The sequence below is a fragment of the Notolepis coatsorum genome, assembly GCF_963971535.1.
Source record: "Notolepis coatsorum genome assembly, chromosome: 9".
NCBI classification, from domain to species: domain Eukaryota; kingdom Metazoa; phylum Chordata; class Actinopteri; order Aulopiformes; family Paralepididae; genus Notolepis; species Notolepis coatsorum.
Window position 1 is genome coordinate 30,028,553 of NC_140173.1, and position 24,106 is coordinate 30,052,658.

The window sequence follows — 24,106 nt, forward strand, 5'->3', positions numbered from 1 at the left end:
TGGTAGTCTACACCCTCCCCAGACTGACAGAGGAGACATGTGGTAGTCTACACCTTCCCCAGACCTACAGAGGAGACATGTGGTAGTCTACACCCTCCCCAGACCGACAGAGGAGACATATGGTAGTCTACACCCTCCCCAGACTGACAGAGGAGACATGTGGTAGTCTACACTCTCTCCAGACTGACAGAGGAGACATGTGGTAGTCTACACCCTCCCCAGACCGACAGAGGAGACATATGGTAATCTACACCTTCCCCAGACCTACAGAGGAGACATGTGGTAGTCTACACCTTCCCCAGACCTACAGAGGAGACATGTGGTAGTCTACACCCTCCCCAGACTAACAGAGGAGACATGTGGTAGTCTACACCCTCCCCAGACTGACAGAGGAGACATGTGGTAGTCTACACCCTCCCCAGACCGACAGAGGAGACATGTGGTAGTCTACACCTTCCCCAGACCGACAGAGGAGACATGTGGTAGTCTACACCTTCCCCAGACCTACAGAGGAGACATGTGGTAGTCTACACCCTCCCCAGACCGACAGAGGAGACATGTGGTAGTCTACACCTTCCCCAGACCTACAGAGGAGACATGTGGTAGTCTACACCTTCCCCAGACCTACAGAGGAGACATGTGGTAGTCTACACCTTCCCCAGACTGACAGAGGAGACATGTGGTAGTCTACACCCTACCCAGACTGACAGAGGAGACATGTGGTAGTCTACACCCTACCCAGACTCACAGAGGAGACATGTGGTAGTCTACACCCTTTCCAGACCGATAGAGGAGACATGTGGTAGTCTACACCCTCCCCAGACCGACAGAGGAGGCATGTGGTAGTCTACACCCTCCCCAGACCGACAGAGGAGACATGTGGTAGTCTACACCCTCCCCAGACAGACAGAGGAGACATGTGGTAGTCTACACCCTCCCCAGACGGACAGAGGAGACATGTGGTAGTCTACACCCTCCCCAGACGGACAGAGGAGACATGTGGTAGTCTACACCCTCCCTAGACTGACAGAGGAGACATGTGGTAGTCTACACCCTCCCCAGACGGACAGAGGAGACATGTGGTAGTCTACACCCTCCCGACACATACAGAGGAGACATGTGGTAGTCTACACCCTCCCTAGACCGACAGAGGAGGCATGTGGTAGTCTACACCCTCTCCAGACTGACAGAGGAGACAGGTGGTAGTCTACACCCTCCCCAGACTGACAGAGGAGACATGTGGCAGTTTACACTCTCCCCAGACTGACAGAGGAGACATGTGGTAGTCTACACCCTCCCCAGACGGACAGAGGAGACATGTGTTATCTACACCCTCCCCAGATAGACAGAGGAGACATGTGGTAGTCTACACCCTCCCCAGATAGACAGAGGTGACATGTGGTAGTCTACACCCTCCCCAGACCGACAGAGGAGACATGTGGTAGTCTACACGCTCCCCAGAGAGACAGAGGAGACATGTGGTAGTCTACACCCTCCCCAGATAGACAGAGGAGACATGTGGTAGTCTACACCCTCCCCAGACGGACAGAGGAGACATGTGGTAGTCTACACCCTCCCCAGACCGACAGAGGAGACATGTGGTAGTCTACACGCTCCCCAGACCGACAGAAGAGACATGTGGTAGTCTACACCCTCCCCAGAGTGACAGAGGAGGCATGTGGTAGTCTACACCCTCCCCAGACTGACAGAGGAGGCATGTGGTAGTCTACACCCTCCCCAGACTGACAGAGGAGGCATGTGGTAGTCTACACCCTCCCCAGACTGACAGAGGAGGCATGTGGTAGTCTACACCCTCCCGACACATACAGAGGAGGCATGTGGTAGTCTACACCCTCCCCAGACTGACAGAGGAGACATGTGGTAGTCTACATCCTCCTCAGACCGACAGAGGAGACATGTGGTATCTACACCCTCCCCAGATAGACAGAGGAGACATGTGGTAGTCTACACCCTCCCCAGATAGACAGAGGAGACATGTGGTAGTCTACACGCTCCCCAGACGGATAGAGGAGACATGTGGTAGTCTACACCCTCCCCAGACCGACACAGGAGACATGTGGTAGTCTACACGCTCCCCAGAGAGACAGAGGAGACATGTGGTAGTCTACACCCTCCCCAGATAGACAGAGGAGACATGTAGTAGTCTACACCCTCCCCAGACTGACAGAGGAGACATGTGGTAGTCTACACCCTCCCCAGACTGACAGAGGAGACATGTGGTAGTCTACACCCTCCCCAGACTGACAGAGGAGACATGTGGTAGTCTACACCCTCCCCAGACTGACAGAGGAGACATGTGGTAGTCTACACCCTCCCCAGATAGACAGAGGAGACATGTAGTAGTCTACACCCTCCCCAGACTGACAGAGGAGACATGTGGTAGTCTACACCCTCCCCAGACTGACAGAGGAGACATGTGGTAGTCTACACCCTCCCCAGACTGACAGAGGAGACATGTGGTAGTCTACACCCTCCCCAGACGGACAGAGGAGACATGTGGTAGTCTACACCCTCCCCAGACTGACAGAGGAGACATGTGGTAGTCTACACCCTCCCCAGACGGACAGAGGAGACATGTGGTAGTCTACACCCTCTCCAGACCGACAGAGTAGACATGTGGTAGTCTACACCCTCCCCAGACCAACAGAGGAGGCATGTGGTAGTCTACACCCTCCCCAGACCAACAGAGGAGACATGTGGTAGTCTACACCCTCCCCAGACCGACAGAGGAGACATGTGGTAGTCTACACCCTCCCCAGACGGACAGATGAGACATGTAGTAGTCAAAATAAATCATCAAAATAATTTGTTCATCGTTGTCTGGTTCTAGTTCTCTAAAAAACAATGCAACACACAGGAAGAGACCGTGTTCAATGACTCCTTTAGGCCCAGTGATCAGCACAACCGCATTCAGCTCAGCTACTTGTTTCAATGGCATTCAGTCCTGGCTGGCACAGAACTCCCAGCGGCTTAATGGGAACAGATCCCTGGCCCCCACAGGGTAACAAACACCATTACTCAAACCCTGGGCCATCTGTCTCCTTTACAGTACGTCAAGCCGCTTGCCAAGAAACTCTGGGTGAACTTCTATCACGCCCTGAAAAATGACAACCAGATCAATGTGGTGAAATCTGGCGTTCACCGGCTCGGTGTAATGTCAGAGATACGGTTATTCTTCCCTGGCATAGAGAACCCACCTCCCCGCCATGTAACCCTTTGTATGCTGGTATGGGTCAGACCTTCAGCTAGTGCAGAATGCTGCCACCAGGCTCCTTATCGGTTCTAAGAGGAGGGACCACTTCAGTGCTATTGTGGCATTTAGGTCTATCTATCTATCTATCTATCTATCTATCTATCTATCTATCTATCTATCTATCTATCTATCTATCTATCTATCTATCTATCTATCTATCTATCTATCTATCTATCTATCTATCTATCTATCTATCTATCTATCTATCTATCTATCTATCTATCTATCTATCTATCTGAAGTCTGTGTGTATGTATCTATGTTGAGTTTGTGTATGTGTGTGTGTGTGTGTGTGTGTGTGTGTGTGTGTGTGTGTGTGTGTGTGTGTGTGTGTGTGTGTGTGTGTGTGTGTGTGTGTGTGTGTGTGTGTGTGTGTGTGTGTGTGTGTGTGTGTGTGTATGTGTGTGTCATTATGTCATATCTCTTGTCTCCCTTCATGTCACGTGTCCCTGTGTCCTGAACCAGTTTGATATCAGCCCCTCCAGGAGGAGGCTATGGTGTCTGTTAGCTGAGCCAAGTCTGAGTAACCTGACCCAGCAGAAGGTGCCATCTGGGAAGTTGTCCATTAAAACTGTTTGGAATAGGGCGGCCGGGTAGCGCAGCGGACTAAGCGTCTGTCTACCACCACAGAGCCAGTGGGATCTAATCCAGCTGTGGTGCCTCCGGCTTGGCCGACCGTCCATACTAACACAATTGGCAGTGTTAGCGGGTGGGAAGCCGGTGAGGGTGGGCCCTGGTCGTTGTAAAACAGCGACTCCTACAGATCGGTTGGGGCGCCTGCACAGCAAGGGAAGGATCTAGGAGAGGTAGTGTGACCTTCCACACGTTACACTCTCCCAGTGAGAGTCCGCGCTGCCAGGTGAAAAGAAGCGGTGGGCTGGGTACACATGTGTCGGAGGAAGCATGTGATAGTCTCCGCCCTCCCAGACCGACAGTAGGGGGCAGAGCATGCAACAATCAGGAAGGGGAGTGGGAATTGGCATAACGACTAACATTGGGATGGGAGAAAGATGGAAAAAGAAAGGAAAAAAAAAAATAAAAAAAAAATGTTTGCGTTTTACTTACATCAGAGTAGCTCCGCCCCCAGCCGCTAGGTTAGGTTTATGGTTAGGGTTTAGGTTAGGATTAGGGTTTAGCTTAGGTATATTTGATATGCATTATATGAATACTGGAGCCATCCATTACACATATAAATCACTGTTTGAGCCACATGAGACCACTATAGTAAAGATCTGCAGAGTCTGTGTTTAATTTTATTAGAATAGAGTGATTCCCTTGATTAAATAATAGTGAGCCAGTGGTTATAAGGAAACTAAAGTAGATCTCCTCTCCTCTCCTCTCCTCCTCTCCTCTCCTCTCCTCTCCTCTCCTCTCCTCTCCTCTCCTCTCCTCTCCTCTCCTCTCCTCTCCTCTCCTCTCCTCTCCTCTCCTCCTATCCTCTCCTCTCCTCTCCTCTCCTCTCCTCTCCTCCTCTCCTCTCCTCTCCTCTCCTCCCCACCCTCTCCTCTCATCCTCTCCTCTCCTCTCCTCTCCTCCTCTCCTCTCCTTTCCTCTCCTCTCCTCCTATCATCTCCTCCTCTCATCTCCTCTCCTCTCCTCCTCTCATCTCCTCTCCTCTCCCCTCCTCTCCTCCTCTCCTCTCCTCCTCTCCTCTCCTCTCTTCTCCTCCCCACCCTCTCCTCTCCTCTCCTCTCCACCCTCTTCTCTCCTCCCCACCCTATCCTCTCTTCTCCTCTCCTCTCCTCCCCACCCTCTCTTCTCCGCTCCTCTCCTCCCCACCCTCTCTTCTCCTCTCCTCTCCTCTCCTCTCCTCCTCTCCTCTCCTCTCCCCTCCTCTCCTCTCCTCTCTTTCCCAATATGTGTGTGTGTGTGTGTGTGTGTGTGTGTGTGTGTGTGTGTGTGTGTGTGTGTGTGTGTGTGTGTGTGTGTGTGTGTGTGTGTGTGTGTGTGTGTGTGTGCATGTGCATGTGCATGTGTGTGCATGTGTGTATGTGATGATGATGATGATGATGATGATGATGATGATGATGATCCGATCCAACTTTATTTGTATAGCACATTTAAAAACAACATGGTTGACCAAAGTGCTTCGCAGTAAAAACCATAAAATAGTAAAAAAAAAAAAAAAAAAAACATAAACACAATACAAAGTACACAGCACTACAAACAAAATTACAGCAGTAGACCATTTCTTTTTTAAAGATAGGGAGAACAATGTGTTTTAAGATGGGACTTAAACACTGGGAGCGTTGGGGCCAGCCTAATGTGGGGGGGCAACTCGTTCCACAGTTTGGGGGCTGCAACGCAAAAATGTTTTTTTAGCCTGGATTTAGGGACAACAAGGAGGGACTGGTCAGCAGACCTCAGAGACCTGACCAGTCTGATAATGATGGTGTCTGTGTGCCAGTCTTTCTGTCTCTCTATGTGTAGCTGTGTTTGTTTGTTTGTCTGTCAGTATGTATGTATATCTGTGTGTACTTCTGCATGTTTGTGTGTGACTCTGTGTATTTGTGTGTGTCTCTGTGTTTACAGTATCTGTGTCTTTGTGTGTCTCTCTGTGTGTCTCTATGTGTGTCTGTGTGTGTTTCTGTGTCTATCTGTGTGTGTGTGTGTGTGTGTGTGTGTGTGTGTGTGTGTGTGTGTGTGTGTGTGTGTGTGTGTGTGTGTGTGTGTGTGTGTGTGTGTGTGTGTGTGTGTGTGTGTGTCTCTGTGTCTATCTGTGTGTGTGTGTGTGTGTGTGTGTGTGTGTGTGTGTGTGTGTGTGTGTGTGTGTGTGTGTGTGTGTGTGTGGGTGTGTGTGGGTGTCTCTGTGTGTGTGTCTCTGTGTCTATCTGTGTGTGTGTGTGTGTGTCAGTGCCTCTCTGTCGATGTGTGTGTCTCTGTGTGTATCTGTCTCTCTGTGTGTCTGTGTGTATCTGTCTCTCTGTGTCTCTCTGTGTGTATCTGTCTCTCTGTGTGTCTGTGTGTGTGTCAGTGTCTCTGTGTGTGTTTTTGTGTATCTGTCCCTCTGTGTGTCTGTGTGTGCTTGCAACATGCACTCGTCCTATATAAAAAAATAAATCATATTGTTGTTCATATTAGAACAATACAAAAACAACCAACATGTTTCGGTCTCTCTATGGGCCTTCTTCAGGGCATACAAATAAATGAGTGAACTGAGCTAGATTCTAAAGGAGGCTGTGCTAATTACTCTATCAAGTTCAGGTGTGAGCACTTAGTCAGCCTGAGGTCTAGCTGTCATAAAAAAAAATGGAGGGCGTCTGTATTTGTCTTTCACTGGTCCCGTTATACTTCCAAATGGAAGTCAATTACTGTTACATTCCACTACATTTGAAGGATTAATGGCATGGTACGTTTAGTCAATTGCATTTAATTGAGAAATCAAAGATTTGAATTGATCCACTTTAGTCATCCCTGAATTTCAATGTAAGTCTCTAGGGGGAGTATAGTTTCATTATGTCAAAGTCTAAGACAGTAGGGGCAGTGGGGTAGCGCAGTGGAGAATGCACTCGCCTACCACCGCAAAGACTCTGGGATAGAATCCAGCTGTCAGCGGTACCTCCGGCTTGGTCAGTCGTCCCTACTAACACAATTGGCAGTGTTAGCGGGTGGGAAGCCGGCGGGGTATGTCCCCTGGTTGTTGTAAACAGCTACTCCTACTGGTCGGTCGGGGCGCCTGTTCAGCAGGGAAGGGATCTAAGGGGAAGTAGTGTGATCCTCCCACACGTTACATTCCCACAGTGAGAGTCCTCGCTGTCAGGTGAAAAATAGCGGCTGGCTGACTCAACTTGTATCGGAGGAGGCATGTGGTAGTTCTACACCCTACCTAGGCCGACAGTGGGACAATGTGCGCAACGACCAGGAAGGGAATTGGCATAACGACTAAATTGGGATGGGAGCAAAATACAGAAAAAGTGAGATTTTTTTTTATTTTTTATTAAAAAATAAATGTAAGACAGTAAACTGAGAGTGATATCTCACCTACAGTCTGCTGCCTCTCAGCTGCATCATGCAGACGGTCGGAGATCAGTCGGAGTCACCTTGTTTATTATTATATTATTATTATATTTACCACTGACGACTCAAAATGTCCCCCGGGCGCACGCTGCAGTTCAGACCGAGCAACGCTGAGGATCAATAAAAGGGAATTCTAAAAGTATTCAGTGTTTCCAACGAGTCCAGTTCTGTACGTGTCAATGAGATGTAGTAGTCATGTAAAAACACCCCATGCTTTCATTTAGCCCCTCGCTTTTCTCCCTCTCTCATCCTCTCTCCTTCTCATGAGCCTCCCTTCTAAGGCAGGGATGATGATGATGATGATAATGATGGTGATGATGATGATGATGATGATGATGATGATGATGATGATGATGATGATGGTGATGATGATGGTGATGATGGTGATGATGATGCAGATGATGATGATGATGATGATGATGGTGATGATGATCATCATCTCTTTCTACGTTCACTCTCCTTCTCTGCTCTCTCTCTCTTTCTCTCTCTCTCTCTGCTCTCTCTCTCTTTCTCTCTCTCTCTCTCACTCTTTCCCTCGTTCTTTCTCTCTCTCTCTCTCTCTCTCTCTCTCTCTCTCTCTCTCTCTCTCTCTCTCTCTCTCTCTCTCTCTCTCTCTCTCTCTCTCTCTCTCTCTCTCTCTCTCTCTCTATCTCTATCTCTCTCTCTCTCCCTCTCCTCCACACCTCTCTCTCTCTCCCTCTCCTCCACACCTCTCTCTCTCTCTCTCTCTCTCTCACTCTCCCTCTCCTCCACACCTCTCTCTCTCTCTCTCTCTCTCTCTCTCTCTCATTCACCTTCTCGTCAAAGTGGAGGTTATGATTATATTCTAGGCCTTGAAGTTATATTCATACACACTCTCCCTCTCACTCTCTCTCCCTCTCTCCCTCTCTCCCTCTCCCTCTCCCCCTCTCCCTCACCCCCCCCCCCCCCCCCCCTCAGGCGAGGATGATGATGATGATGAGTGCGGGGAGGAGAAGCTGCCGTCGTGCTTCGACTACGTCATGCACTTCCTCACCGTGTTCTGGAAGGTTCTGTTCGCCTTCGTCCCGCCCACCGACTACTGGAACGGCTGGGCCTGCTTCCTGGTGTCCATCGGCATGATAGGACTGCTCACCGCGTTCATAGGTACACCACTGGGGACCGTGATGTCATCAATACCTCCTAGGGCTGGGCGATATGGCCAAAAATGATATCACGATATCGATAACGATATCATATCACTCGATATCTATAATTATCGATATTGTTATAAGTATGTATGTTTATTTTGCAACAATTCTTTGTCGTTGCCGCCATCTTTAGTGTTACAGCCCCTCACACTCCAGTTCTCAGGCTGCAGCTGGTTTGAAAGCGAAAGTAAACAAGCTTCTCTGCTGGCTGTGGCTCCAGGGGAGTTGAACAGTTCTGGCTCTGCTAGTTTCTTTTCTATCTTTTGGTGCTTTTTTGGTGGACAAACCACCGCACATGTGCACCGTGACTCATGACTGGAGACTAGCTCTGTTAGCACACATAGCCTACTGTGTACAGACGGTTTCAAACTGTATTTTAAATTACAAAGCAAACAAAATAAATGAACAAGAGAAAAATAAATCTCAATTTGGTCACTATTGTCATTTGGACAAGCAAAGCCATTACGTTAAGTTGCAGGCAAGAAAGACAAGTCTGTCCACTGTCTCTGGTTTTAAAACTGCCCTGTCGCAGGTCACAAAAAAAAGAAAAAAAGTATTGATATTTTTATTATTATCAATCGATATCGATTATTAAAATATATCGCGATAATTATAGTTATCATTTTATCGCCCAGCCCTAATACCTCCTACTCCTACTCAGCTTGTGTTCATTCAAAGACTCCAGCCAATCACCACGTCTCACCTCTCCCTCGTCCCTCCCCCTGCGTCTGACGGCTCTCAGTGTCCCAGCTGTCTTCTCGCATCACACCACCAGGATAGAATAGAAGAATAGAATAGAATCTTTATTGTCATTGTTGGTACAACGAAATTGAGTTTAGAGCATCACCACTGGCATACAAACATACTGAATATAGCATGTGCCAAATAATAATATCAATAATATAAAATCAATGGCCCAAGTGCAATAGTGCTAGTGCAATAAATAGTACAGTGACCGTCCAGTTGAGTTAATGGATGGAGGGGGGGGGGGGGGCTTGCAATGGATGGAATAGTGTATAGTGCAGCAATGCAAGTCCGGTTCACAGTTATTGTTGTAATGTAGAAGTGGGAGTTATGTCATTGGGGGTTGGGATAGGACTCTAGTAACCACAGATCCTGCATTTCAGTGATCTGTGATCCAATGCTTCAAACTCAGGTTGAACTGAACATTCCCCTCCACTGTCCTCCTGTAGTCAGTGAGGCTGCAGCGGTATGTTTGATGGAACGTAATGACTCCTATCTTCTCTTGTGCCTGCAGGGAGCATATCCTGTAGCCCCTGTCCAATATAGAGACTGATGTGTGATTCCATTCAGTTTTAAAATTAACCGCAACACGACCTCAAAACCCAGAGAACGTCGCGGCATCTACTAAAAACGCTGCGTTGACCAAGCGTTGGCACTTCCTACGTTCTGAAAAGTGACTCCTTTATGCTATATAATATAATACAGCCCAAAGTTTCTCTTTTTGTAAGATGCTATATTAAGGTATACATTCTAAGAAATTCTGGATCCTAGTTTGGTGACGGATCAAAGCAAAACGGCAAAGATGTTTATGTTGCCGATGATGATGATAATTTAATTTATTAATAATAATTGTTGTTGTAATAATTGTTACTCTAGGGGACCTGGCCTCTCACTTCGGCTGCACCGTGGGCCTGAAGGACTCCGTCACGGCAGTGGTGTTCGTCGCCCTGGGAACCTCTGTACCAGGTGAGTGTACAGTGCCAACATGTGTGTTTACTAGGGATGTCCGATATTATCGGCCTACCGATATTGGCATTAAAATGTAATATCGGAAAATATCGGTATCGGTTTTCAAATTAGATTTTTTTTATTTTTTTCTTTCATTTATGTAACCTATATTTACCCAGGCAAGCAAGTAAGAACAAATTCTTATTTTATTTATTGTCAAAAGTATGCATAATGTTGTGTTAATTCCACAACAAGAGATATGTAATGTTAATTACCTGAAATTATTCAGTTCTTTTGGGGGGGGGGCCCTGCATATATCGGTATCGGTTGGTATCGGTATCGGAAATTAAGAGTTGGACAATATCGGTATATGGGTTATCCGTAAAAAAGCCAATATCGAACATCCCTAGTGTTTACTCAGACTACTACTTGTAGTGAATCATTACTTGTTGACCAGTGTGAGTTTGGGAGCTTTAAAGTGGAGATGAAGCAGTGAACAATGTGATCCTAGTTTGTTTGTTGTGTACCTTGTGTAAGACAGGGTCCTATAATAAAATGTGAAATCCTGCTTATTTGTCTGAAAAATCAAATATAATTTCCCTGTTTTCGCCATGGGCGGCGCCATTTTGTTGCTGACGTCACAGTGTTGGTTTGGTGTATACACTGCTGATTAGCTGCATAGTAAACATGGACTGTCGGGTCAGTCAAATGTTGCCTACCAAACAACGGGACCGCGTGGTTCTTTTTGTATTGCTCCTGGCTGTTCAAACTAATTTTACCGTGTGAAAGAGAAAGGAAAGTTGGTTAATTTCCACAAACTACCAGTGAAAAAAACAGTGTTGTTGGCACGTTGGCTCAGGCTGGCTGCACTCAGGCGGCGCGATCAGCCTGTTCGACAGGGAATGAAGATCTCCAGCGAACACTTCATTGCCTCGGATTATGTTGTTGTGGGTGGGAGGTTTGTCCAGAATACCACTAATCAGCTGAAGCCTGATGCGGTTCCCTCGGTCTTCGACAGACAGACCGGCGCACCGGGCGCAGGCAGTTCAGCGTCGGGAGCATTTAGCCTGCTGGCCAGGTACCAGCGTTAGCTCCCGGAGCGATGGCTAGCTAAGCCAGGTACCAGCGTCAGCTCCCGGAGGCGTGAATATTTTAGGCAACCAACTTGTGTTTAGCATTTCTCTGATTGGCCACTACGCCCATGTGACCGCGGCAGCGCGAGAGAGCTGCAGCGCGGAAATAGGCTGTCTATTGCCTCGCGCTGCAGCGCGGAAATAGGCTGTCTATTGCCATTCTCTAAGACAAACTCTAACCTTAACCAGCTCCTTAACAGCGCCTAAACTTAACCCTTCTAACCTTAAGCAACTCCGAAACAATGCCTAACCTTAACCAACTCCGAAACAATGCTTAAAGTTAACATGCCTAAACTTAACCGGCGAAAGAATGCACGTTAAAAAATATTGCCATTCTCTAAGACAAACTCTAACCTTAACCAGCTCCTTAACAGCGCCTAAACTTAACCCTTCTAACCTTAAGCAACTCCGAAACAATGCCTAACCATAACCAACTCCGAAACAATGCTTAAAGTTAACATGCCTAAACTTAACCGGCGAAAGAATGCACGTTAAAAAAAAAAAAAAAAATTGATGGGAATCGAACTTGTTACCAACGGACCGCACAGATCCACAGCATAGCAGCGCTGCCAGTTGAGCTAGTTGTAGATCTTAAAACAGGGAGGATTACTGCTACATAATGCTGCCACAACAGAGCGCACAGGGGGCGTGGCTAGACGCAAGTTGGGCGTGGTTAGACACAAGTTGGTTGCCTTTAATATTTAGGCCTCTCGGAGCGATGGCTAGCTAAGCCTGGTACCAGCGTCAGCTCCCGGAGCTAACGCTGGTACCCGGCTGGTGCTGCTAACTAACTAGCCATCGCTCCGGGAGCTGATGCTGGTACCTGGCTTAGCTAGCCATCGCTCCGGGAGCTAACGCTGGTACCCGGCTGGTGCTAACTAACTAGCCATCGCTCCGGGAGCTGACGCTGGTACCTGGCTTAGCTAGCCATCGCTCCGGGAGCTAACGCTGGTACCTGGCGCTAGGTAGCCAGCAGGCTAAATGGTCCTGTCGCTCGGCTGGTTGAACTGGAGCTAGGTAGCCAGCAGGCTAAATGGTCCCGTCGCTCGGCTGGTTGAACTGGAGCTAGGTAGCCAGCAGGCTAAATGGTCCTGTCGCTCGGCTGGTTGAACTGGAGCTAGGTAGCCAGCAGGCTAAATGGTCCCGTCGCTCGGCTGGTTGAACTGGAGCTAGGTAGCCAGCAGGCTAAATGGTCCCGTCGCTCGGCTGGTTGAACTGGAGCTAGGTAGCCAGCAGGCTAAATGCTCCCGACGCTGAACTGCCTGCGCCCGGTGCGCCGGTCTGTCTGTCGAAGACCGAGGGAACCGCATCAGGCTTCAGCTGATTAGTGGTCTTCTGGACAAACCTCCCACCCACAACAACATAATCCGAGGCAATGAAGTGTTCGCTGGAGATCTTCATTCCCTGTCCAACAGGCTGATCGCGCCGCCTGAGTGCAGCCAGCCTGAGCCAACGTGCCAACAACACTGTTTTTTTCACTGGTAGTTTGTGGAAATTAACCAACTTTCCTCTCTCTTTCACACGGTAAAATTAGTTTGAACAGCCAGGATCAATACAAAAAGAACCACCGCGGTCCCGTTGTTTGGTAGGCAACATTTGACTGACCCGACAGTCCATGTTTACTATGCAGCTAATCAGCAGTGTATAAACCAAACCAACACTGTGACGTCAGCAACAAAATAGTTTTTTCTTAGAAACGCCTTATTTTTATAACGTGATTTTTTCTGTGGTTTATCTAAATACTAATTTGATGCTATGACTATGTGTTTATCGCTATGCTTCATCTCCCCTTTAAAGGGGTCCGATTTTCTTGTGAACAGCCTGCTTGTTTATATTCATATTTCCACCCAAATAGACAGAGTCTACAAGCTGAATACATCTCCTACCTCATATAACCTGTTGTTGTTCTATAGTCTACAAGCTGAATACATCTCCTACCTCGTATAACCTGTTGTTGTTCTATAGTCTACAAGCTGAATACATATCCTACCTCATATAACCTGTTGTTGTTCTATAGTATACAAGCTGAATACATCTCCTACCTCGTATAACCTGTTGTTGTTCTATAGTCTACAAGCTGAATACATATCCTACCTCATATAACCTGTTGTTGTTCTATAGTCTACAAGCTGAATACATATGAATGAATGAATGAATGAAAACTTTATTAACAGATTGCAGAATGGGTACAGTACAGTACAGCTCAATACATACAATTGTTAAGGGGATGCAGACCAGAGAAAGACTTTCGTCTTGTTTACATCAGGGTCCCCCATTTTCAATTAATCGTAACATATATGACATACATGACATACAGATAGACAGTACTGCTACATCTATACATTTATGACATACCAGATTTGCAATTACAGTACTGTTTGTGATACAAAAAGAGTCCAGAAAGAAAAGAGTATATACATTAGGCGTAGAAACTGTACATTGGATTGGGTAGGTGGGGGTGGGGGGGGGACTGTACATTGGAGGTGGTTGGGTGGGTGGGGGGGGGGGGGGGGGGGGTTGGGTAGGAGTGGGGGGGTGGGGGGGGGGGGTTGGGTAGGAGGGGTGGGTGGGGACACTGTACAACTGTACAAACAAACACTGTACATTGGATTATTGACAAGACCATACTTGGTAATTTACTGTACATTGGAGGGGGTTGTGTTCGGACATTTACAGGGGCCAGTTTCGAGTTGCAGTCTCCCTTAGGTGTTTTTTGAGAGTGTTTTTGAAAGTGGGTAGTGATTCACATTCCTTTACAGCTTTGGGTAGGGCGTTCCACATTGATGTGGCATAATTGCGAAACGTGTTTAGTCCCTTGTTTGAGCCGAATCTGGGTTTAACATGATTTGTGGAGCTCCCTCTGGTGTTGTGATCATGGTATTCACTGACATTTGGGAAGTATTTTGTCATGTACATGGGTACCTTGGTCGTGTAGTGTATCTTGTAGACCAGGCCCATTGCAAGTTGCTGTACTCTGTCGTCTACTCTAAGCCATCCTAGGTTGTCAAAGTGGGCAGGGGTGAGGTTGGTTCTAGGAGTAAGGTCAAGCAGTAGTCTGACCAGTTTGTTTTGAGATGTTTGTAATTTTGTTTTTAGCGCCTTTGAGGTGCTTTGGTACCATGAGGTGCAAGCATAGTCGTAGTACCCTTGATTGAGTGCTCCTGCTAGAGTCTTCAGGGTATTCTTGTTTACCAGTGAGGAGATCCGGTACAAGAATCGTGTTCGTTGGTTGACTTTTTTTATTACATTGGATGCCATTTTGTCACAGGAAAGATTTGCCTCTAGGATGGAACCCAGGTAGGTAATATCTTCTTTCCTTGTGACAATATTGTCACCCACTGTAACTGAGAAGCCGTCGGTCTTGCTGAGTTTGTTATTTGAACCGAAGAGAATGGACTCTGTTTTGCCCATGTGTAATGATAGTTTGTTATCAGCGAGCCATATGCAGATTTTATTATGTGTGTGATGACTGGGGTGATGGCGGCTGCTGAGTCTCTGAGGAATTTGGAGGGGATGTTGTCATGGCCAGTGGCCTTGTTGGGTTGGAGGGCGCTCAGTTTTTTGAGTACCTCATCTGTTGTTACCATTTCCAGTTTGAAGTCGTCTTTGTGGACCCCTAGGTTCTTGTAGTATGCTACTATGTGTTCTACCCCATAATGCCCTGAGTGGGAGGGTAGTTTGTTTACCAGTGTTGTGGCTATGTTTGTGAAGAAACTACATCCAGCTTTTCTGTGATGAGCGTGTTGTCCGTCTTTATGTTTATGTTTGAGAATCTGGTTTTAAGTTTTTTACTGCAGCCTAGTTGGTTATTGAGTAATTTCCAAAGTTCACGCGGTTTGTTTTTGTTTTCCTCGGTTTTGTCATTGATGAATTTTTTCTTTGCTGTTTTGATCATGGAGTTTACATCATTTCTTAGTCTGTTTCTTTCCAGTTTGAGTTCAGTCACGTGGGCTTGGAGTTCACTGCTCGTGCTTATGTTAAGCTTTGACTGACTTTTACGAAACTCAGAGCATTTTTTGTCTCTGGTTTTCATAGCGGTCAGTATTTCAGTGTGCATCCACGGCTCAGCGCGATTTTTTACCCTGGTGGTTCTTAGGGGGGCCATGTTGTTTAGTATCGTTGAAAATTTGGTTTTGAAGCCAAGCCATGTTTTTTCAACCAGTGTACCATTGAGCTCGTCTGACCAGTCCAGACTTTCCAGTTCAAGGTTAAAGGCCTCGCTAGAGTAGGTTTTTAGGTCTCTAGATGTGACTGTTTTGTGACAGCCAGCCTTTTGTTTTAGCTTTTTGCGCGTACAGAATATCATATAATGATCACTTAACCCGAATATCCTACCTCATATAACCTGTTGTTGTTCTATAGTCTACAAGCTGAATACATCTCCTACCTCATATAACCTGTTGTTGTTCTATAGTCTATAAGCTGAATACATCTCCTACCTCATATAACCTGTTGTTGTTCTATAGTCTACCAGCTGAATACATCTCCTACCTCATATAACCTGTTGTTGTTCTATAGTCTACAAGCTGAATACATCTCCTACCTCATATAACCTGTTGTTGTTCTATAGTCTACAAGCTGAATACAGCGCTAGACACTGTCATACATCCTCCTCTAAATATGAACAATAACAAAGGACTACAGTCGTCCTCTAAATATGCTTTGACCCCGCCCCCTGTCCCCTGACGCCTGCACACACACACACACACACACACACACACACACACACACACACACACACACACACACACACACACACACACACACACACACACACACACACACACACACACACACACACACACACACACACACACACACACACACACACACACACACAATTGCGCAGCTTTTTCACAGTTTGCTATTCACAAAGGAAGCGCAACGGGTGAAATGAGGTGGTAACTGTGTTCCATCAGCATTGCGTCCGGTGCTATTTGCACGTATTTAAATGAGGTAATATGGGCGGAACATGTTCCCCTTTCTATGCAAATGAGCCTCGTCCAAAAACACTCCCAATTCACAAACACAGGCGCAAATTGCACCACGCAGTTAAAGCCACGCTCTTTACGCAGTTAATCATTTTGAATACACAAATGTGGCTGGGGGAACTGATTCACTCAGCATGAATGGACTATAGGTCAATAAAAACAATTCACACAAAAAAAAACATTAGAAGAAAAATCTCTATATATATTTTTTTTTTAATTTAGATTCATTTAGATTATAATCGAGTCTAACATTTTCAAATCGATGCAGTTGAATCGTCACATTAGTATCGATGCATTTCGATTAAGTGTGTTGTAATCTGGTGTGAGCCGGCAGACGAGAGCAAAGTGCTGCGCAAATATGGGTGATTTTGCGCAAGCTCCCACGCAGGCGCCCGTATTCCGATCAGCGCAATAATATTCACAGGGGCAGGTCTCGTCGTGGGACACAAGTTCCCAATGCATTGTCCCGTGGGATTATGCATCCCCGCGGCGATATTAATTCAGGTGCGGATTTGTGGTGATGGAGAAATTAAAAAGGGTCTTTATTGCCAAGTAGTTTTCACATACAAGGACTGCCTCTCTCTCTCTGTCTCTCTCTAATTCTCTCTTTCTGACTCCCTCTATTGCTCTCTTTCTCTCTCTGACTCTCTCATTCTGACTCCCTCTCTCTCTGACTCCCTCTCTCATCTAACTCTCACATTATCTCTCTCTCTCTCTCAATTTTCAATTCAATTCAAATGGCTTTATTGGCATGACGTAACTTGTACATGTTGCCAAAGCAAATTATTAATATTAACATAAACATGGATTACATTAAAAAAAAATACATGGATTACAAAACAGATATCAAATATTACAGCATAAACATGTCAGGTGACTGTCACTCACTGTCCCTCAGTCTATGGCAGGCAGCAACATAGACTGCTGCTAGCTCACAGCTTGTTGAGTCCTCCCCTAGTAGGACTGGTAGTTTTTCTGTATCTGGTAGTGCAAGAAAACCTTTTGTTATTAATTTTTTTTTTTTTAAATGCGTTTCTCTGATATATTTATATTTTTCACATTTGGTGAGGAAGTGTAATGCTTTCTCTCTCTCTCTCTCTCTCTCTCTCTCTCTCTCTCTCTCTCTCTCTCTCTCTCTCTCTCTCTCTCTCTCTCTCTCTCTCTCTCTCTCTCTCTCTCTCTCTCTACTGGACACAGCAGTTGTTGAATACATTTGAAATACATGAAGAGGGGTTTTTATGTTTGATCTCATCTTGCAGGTGATGTGTGTCTGGTAATATATGTCCACACTGGTCCAATGTCATTGTGATGTCATAGCAGTCAATATGGCATCAAATAGATACAGCATTATGCTGTTTCTTTGCCCCGTTATTAGATACGAGGTATGTGTCTGGATTCAACATCAGATACACCATATAGTTTCTTCTCGTGATTAGATGAGGTAGCCGTGTAGGTGATGAGTCATCCCTTACAGAAGGGAGGTGACCGTAGACTCATCTTCAGCGCTATTAGTGTCTGTGTTCAGTTGAGTGGTTTTGAAAGGATCAGAGAGAGAGAGAGCGAGAGAATTTAGAAAGACAGCCGACTGTATTGTTTGTGATTTCTCTAATCTGCAGGTATAGAACAGTTGAAGCAAGAATATTTAAATGAGATACATTTGATTGATTGATGATGATTAATGATTGATGATTGACGATTGATTGGGACAATGGGACACTGACACACAGAGATAGTCTATGTTTGCTTTTAAGCGCTCCTTTGATCTTGTGTGTGTGTGTGTGTTCTCAATCTGTCACGGGCCACCTATTCGCTTGTTAAGTCTGACGCCACTGAATGTTCATTCAGGGCCAAAGGCCCCGCTTCAGCCGGTGGGAGCTACTCAGAGCACGTACCCTAGTGACCCAGATCTCATAAAACAACAAGGGACTCCTAAAACAACGCAGGAAGCTTGGTCCCGGAAACGTTTTATTGGAAGGTCGATACGTCACGACTTAAGAACCAAATTGATTTCTCTCTTTATGGCTTAGCATCAGCCCATATTGTTACGGTGGGGTAGGTGTGTTTGGACCCAAGTGCAGGACAGAACGGGTAGACGAGAGGCAGGTGTTGATTCTCAAACAAAAGACAGTTTATTTATTGTCTGGAGAAAATCAAAAAGGCATACACGCCGATAACGACGCGCAAACAAAATGGGAGACTTCTCTTGTCTCCAAAAACAGAGAAAATAAAGGAGAGACAACACTGTCTCCAAAATACATTATCGCGTAAATACATAAACTGAATAGTATGTCAAAACGGGGGGGGGGGGGGAAACACTGTCTTTAAAATATGGCATGAAAACAAAACACGTCGGGCGACGGTACTACATAAGCACATGATAGAGTATACAAACGAGAATGCAAGGCAAGGTAATACTATCAACGGAAAGCGAACTTATCCTCCATGGCAGGAGCGATAAGCGTTTCTTCACAACAGTGTACTCACGGTAATGTTCAGTTAACGACTGACAATCTGAGTAGTAAGCAGGGAGGACATATAAAGCAAAGTCAACTAGGGGAGAACGGGGGACGTTGTCACACGGGTAGGTTGTCACATTCATTATATTTCACCACCAGAGGGTCCTGTCTCCCATACTTTGGTATTTAAATGTCCAGAATTGGGGTCATAGTTCACCTACATTGTCATATTTGGAGTGAAACAGCTGAATTTGAGGTGAGAGGGCTTTTTGTGTTTTTCATGTCCATTTGTAAATATTCCGCTCCTCAGTATTTTTCTTCTAGGCTTTTGCACAATTGGTTTATAATGAAACAATTATTAACCAAAGTGTGAAGGGATAGCTATAGTTTAGATTGTTGTTAGCTAGCTAACTAGTTGTTAGATGGCTGTTAGCCTTGATGCTATCAAGACATTCCAATTGGGGTTGGTCGTCACATTTTTTTTGGGGTTGGTTGTCACATGGAGTGCCCAGACCCTATATTTGCCATCACTGTAACAAGTGAATGAGTGTTCTTATTTTCTTTTATATAGGATGGCCTAAAGATGTGTTCCTGTTTATGTTCAGCATTAAGTTATGTATTTGTCAACTTGTCAATGCAATTAAACTTTCAAATTTAGTTCTGCCTTGTCACATGGTGACAACCAACCCCATAGAATAGAATAGAATATTATTATTATTGAGGACATTGGGACATTGATACTTTATTATTATATTATTATTATTATTATTGACATTATTATTTTGCACATGCTATATTTTATGTTTGTATGCCAGTGGTGATGTTCCAAACTAAATTTCGTTGTACCAACAATACCATCAATGTCCCAAGTGCATAGTGTGTGGGGTTGGTTGTCACAATGTGTCAGAGTGTCTTTGATAGGTGATTAACTCTTTGTTACAATACGTTGGAAAATGAGAGGGATACACATTTCAAGCCAACATCTTAAGCTTCAATTTAATGTACAGTAGGAATGACTATTGAAAGATGTTTTGATAATGAGCAATTCACACTAGAGTAAAAAGTGTGACAACGTCCCCCGTTCTCCCCTATACACACCAGGTACTAATTAGGGCAATCAGGGCAGAAAGACAGGTAATTACCACAGGGCAACGCCAGGGCTTTTGCTCCCAGGTGAGAGCAAAACCCCAAATGTTACACCATATATCAGAGGCTATAATTGTAGGCTGATGATTTTGATATGTGGTAGATTAGAGGCCAGGCCAGGGTGCGGCTGGGTAGTGTAGAGGTCTAAGCACTCGCCTACCACCGCAGAGAGCCGGGGTTATAATCCTGCTGTCAGCGGTACCTCCGGCTCGGTCAGTCAGCAGTGTTTCGTGGGTGGGAAGTCGGTAAGATATGAATTGTTGCAATAGCGACTCCTACTGGTTGGTCAGGGCACCTGTTCAGCGCGGAGGGAATCTGGTGAAGATAGCGTGAACCGCCGCGCGTGTTACGCTCTCCCAGTGAAACTCCTCGATGTCAGGTGGAAAGAAGCAGCTGGCAACTCCACATCTATCGGAGGAGGCATGTGGTAGTCTACTCCCTCCCCAGACCGACAGAGGAGACAGGTGGTAGTCTACACCCTCCCCAGACTGACAAAGGAGACATGTGGTAGGCTACACCCTCCCCAGACCGACAGAGGAGACAGGTGGTAGTCTACACCCTCCCCAGACTGACAAAGGAGACATGTGGTAGGCTACACCCTCCCCAGACCGACAGAGGAGACAGGTGGTAGTCTACACCCTCCCCAGACTGACAAAGGAGACATGTGGTAGGCTACACCCTCTCCAGACCGACAGAGGAGACATGTGGTAGTCTACACCCTCCCCATAACTGACAGGAAGGCAGCAGGGGGGGGGGGGGGGGGGGGGGCAATTGGCATAACGACTGAATTGGGGGCTGGGAGTAAAAGATAGAAAGGGGGGAGAAACGGCTTGGCTATAACTGTGGGCTGATGATGTTGATATCTCGTAGCCTCGGGCATGTCGTCAGCGGCCAGAGGACAGCAGAGAAGCCAGACAAACTTGACAGATTTAGTTAATAAATCTCTGCTGTGATGATGAGGTAGTCAGACGGTGTGGCAGAGACGGATGTTTTTTGTATCCATAGATGTCCTAAGACCATGTTGAAACTCTGATATTTATTAATTCCCATGTACAGCATGTTGGTTTGATCTGCAGACTCAATGAAGTATTTAGAATGTGAGAGTGAGTCTGGCTGAGTGGTGTGTGCAGCACCTCAGCCATATCCACAGCTGAGTGGCTACAAGCACGCAAACGTACACATATATACACACAAATAAGCACACAGACAAATGCATGCACACGTGCACACTCACAGGCAGGCACACACACACATACACACGTACACACACACACATGTACACCCCCCCATCTGTGCCAGCTGGCCGTGGTGTGGCATCTGATTGGACCCATGTGGCTTCGTTCTCTGGCTTTTTCTCTTCTGTCTAGGAAACAGCACTCTCACACACACACACACACACACACACACACACACACACACACACACACACACACACACACACACACACACACACACACACACACACACACACACAGACACACACACACACACACACACACACACACACACACACACACACACACACACACAGACACACACACACACACACACAGTGATGCACTTGCACACACTCAGAGGCACGCATACTATAGCAAAATACAAATACACGTACATGTAAACCATACACATACACATACTCTCTCTCTCTCTCACTCTCTCTCTCGCTCTCTCTCTCTCTCTTTTGCTCTCTCTCTCTCTCACATCTCTAAATTGTGTTTAAAGAAAAGAGGACTGATGGCAGAGAGAGAGAGAGGAAGAAAGACAAATTTAGTCGTTATGCCAATTCCCTTCCTGGTCTTTCTGGGGAGGGTGTAGAACTTCCAAATGCCTCCGCCGATACACGTGGAGTAGGGTTGGGTACCGGTCATAATTATTTGAAAACCGGTACCGGTACCTGTGAATCGATACCCGTAACCAACTGTACGTTTTTTCTGTACTTTAGTCTCTAAAAATGTAATCTACCTACCTCAGTTGTGAAAAATGTGTCCAAACTTCAAATGATTTATTATCATTATTATTTATTTACAACAATTTGTTAACACATTGGGCGCCGGGGGTTGTGCCCATCATTGTACCTAGTCTGCCACCGTTGAAAGCCTATGGAGATGTTTACCTTCTTTGCAGGGCTATAACTTTTTTAATTGTATTGCTATATTGACATTACTATGGCCCATTCAACATCGATTATCTATCATTCAGGATGTGGGAACGTTATATTTTTTCATTCATACATTGTTGTGTTAATACCGTCTAGATTAGAATATAAGTATGTTTTTAAGGTTTTCTGCTGTAATTCCAAAAACGATAGGCCCTGACGCATATGATAGATTATCGATTGGCGTTTCTTTCCTATACACGCTATATTAAAAAATTCAAATGTATATGATCGTATACATTATGCTTCATCATGCGTGAAGGAATGGGGGGGGGGGGGGTTGTTTATAATTCCTTGATCGTCAGTAACGGCTTTATTTAGTATGGGTTGATATATTGATCAGATGGTTTGCAGTGAAATGAATAAACAATCGGGCTGAAAATAACGTTAGTGTCCTCTTACCGTTCGCCGATGAGACTGGAGGAAAAATATCCCAATCATTTGACGCCGATCTCCTAGATCCATTTCCGGTTTGTATGGCGCAATAAACGCCAAAATCATATCGATTATTGAGTTTAGAAAGCGATCCAAATGCACTTTAGTGTTTGTCTGGATCCGAGTGTAACTCGCCCGACCATCCACCAGGTGGCGGTATTGAGGCGTTGCAATCTCATACAGGGTGCCGCTGCAGTCCGGAGGGAGACTGGATGAATTATGAATGCCATGGCGAAATTTTTTTATATTGATCCCAAAAACGATTTACACCGTTGTTGGCGTTCAACGCATGGCGGGCAAAAACAGCGTAAGTCGTTATTGGCGATCAATGTGTTAATATATACATATATATATACACACACATATCTTTAAATAAAAAATAATGTTTTGCAAAATAACAAGTATAAAACGACAAACCACTCTAGCAGCAATGAACTATTCTGCGGAACTAAAAGGTACACATCTATATATTTAAATAAATATACCTGAAGATGCTGAACAACTGCTTTGTTGTTGAATCAAATCAAATCCTAGGTAAGCATGTATTGTGCCCGTGAACGTGCAGCACACCCCATAGGTTTAGTTTCACGGTAAACGAAACTTTGACGTCATCGGACTTTATAATAATTTGCATTACCGAAATGGATCTCACATGAATTGGTACTCGGTAGTACCGACGTGATTCGGCCGATACCCTTAAAAGTACCGGATTCTGTACCCATCCCTAATGTGGAGTCGCCAGCCGCTTCTTTTCACCTGACAGCGAGGAGTTTCACTGGGGGAACGTAACGCGTGCGGAGGTTTGCGCTATTTTCCCCAGATCCCCTCCCTGCTGAACAGGCGCCCCGACCGACCAGTAGGAGTCACTGTTTACAACGACCAGGACACATAACCCCCACCGGCTTCCCACCCGCTAACACTGCCAACGACTGACCAAGCCGGAGGTACCGCTGACAGCTGGATTCAATCCCAGAGTCTCTGCGGTGGTAGGCGAGTGCTTAGTCCACTGCGCTACCCAGCCGCAGCAAGAGCCAAGTCCTTTGAGGAGGTCACAGGGGGGTATCCTGGAAATGCTCCATTGTCATTGAATGGGAGATTGTGTTTCACAAGGGTGCACCCTGTCACTGTCTTTAGGACCTGTGGTGTGTCTGTCTGAACCATGGCCAGTGCTTTACAGAGAGTGTTCTGTTGTTTGGAGGTTGGAGTATTTTCATTTTAGGAAACGTTGTACTTTTAACTCACTACATTTCCACAGGAAATATTGTACTTTTTTTTTTACTCAACTACATTTTATCCAAACCCATCAGAAAATGTGTCAAAAATGTCTGAAGATTATGTACGTTCAAATGCGATGAAATTTTTTTTACATTTGCTTACTTAACCCTCGACCTCAACCTTTAAAAGGATCACACCTTAAAACTGCGATCTCAGTAAAAACATTTCCTTTTCATGTATTGTTCCAATTTCTTTTCGTGAATATCATTATTAACTTCAGTCCTCACCATACATATAGAATATTTATTCATTTTCAGGATTTTAACAATTTTTTTTATTAGGGTTAACCCTAACCCTACCCCCCTAACCCTAACCCTATAAAAGAAAATGCACAAACTACCTCTTGGAGGCCTCATCCATCCTT

General features: G+C 45.7%; 1 protein-coding gene across 1 annotated transcript in view; it reads left to right on the forward strand.

Moving 5' to 3' along the window:
- LOC311234564 (sodium/calcium exchanger 1-like) overlaps positions 1–10,613 on the forward strand; it is a gene marked incomplete at its 3' end in the record, with an annotated part of 397,303 nt that extends 386,690 nt beyond the window's left edge. The window contains exons 8-10 of the mRNA XM_084321813.1: positions 8,230–8,415; positions 10,080–10,169; positions 10,609–10,613. Coding sequence (XP_084177939.1) covers positions 8,230–8,415; positions 10,080–10,169; positions 10,609–10,613 — 281 coding nt within the window. The remainder of the gene's footprint in view (positions 1–8,229; positions 8,416–10,079; positions 10,170–10,608) is intronic.
- Between the last annotated feature and the right edge of the window lie 13,493 nt (positions 10,614–24,106).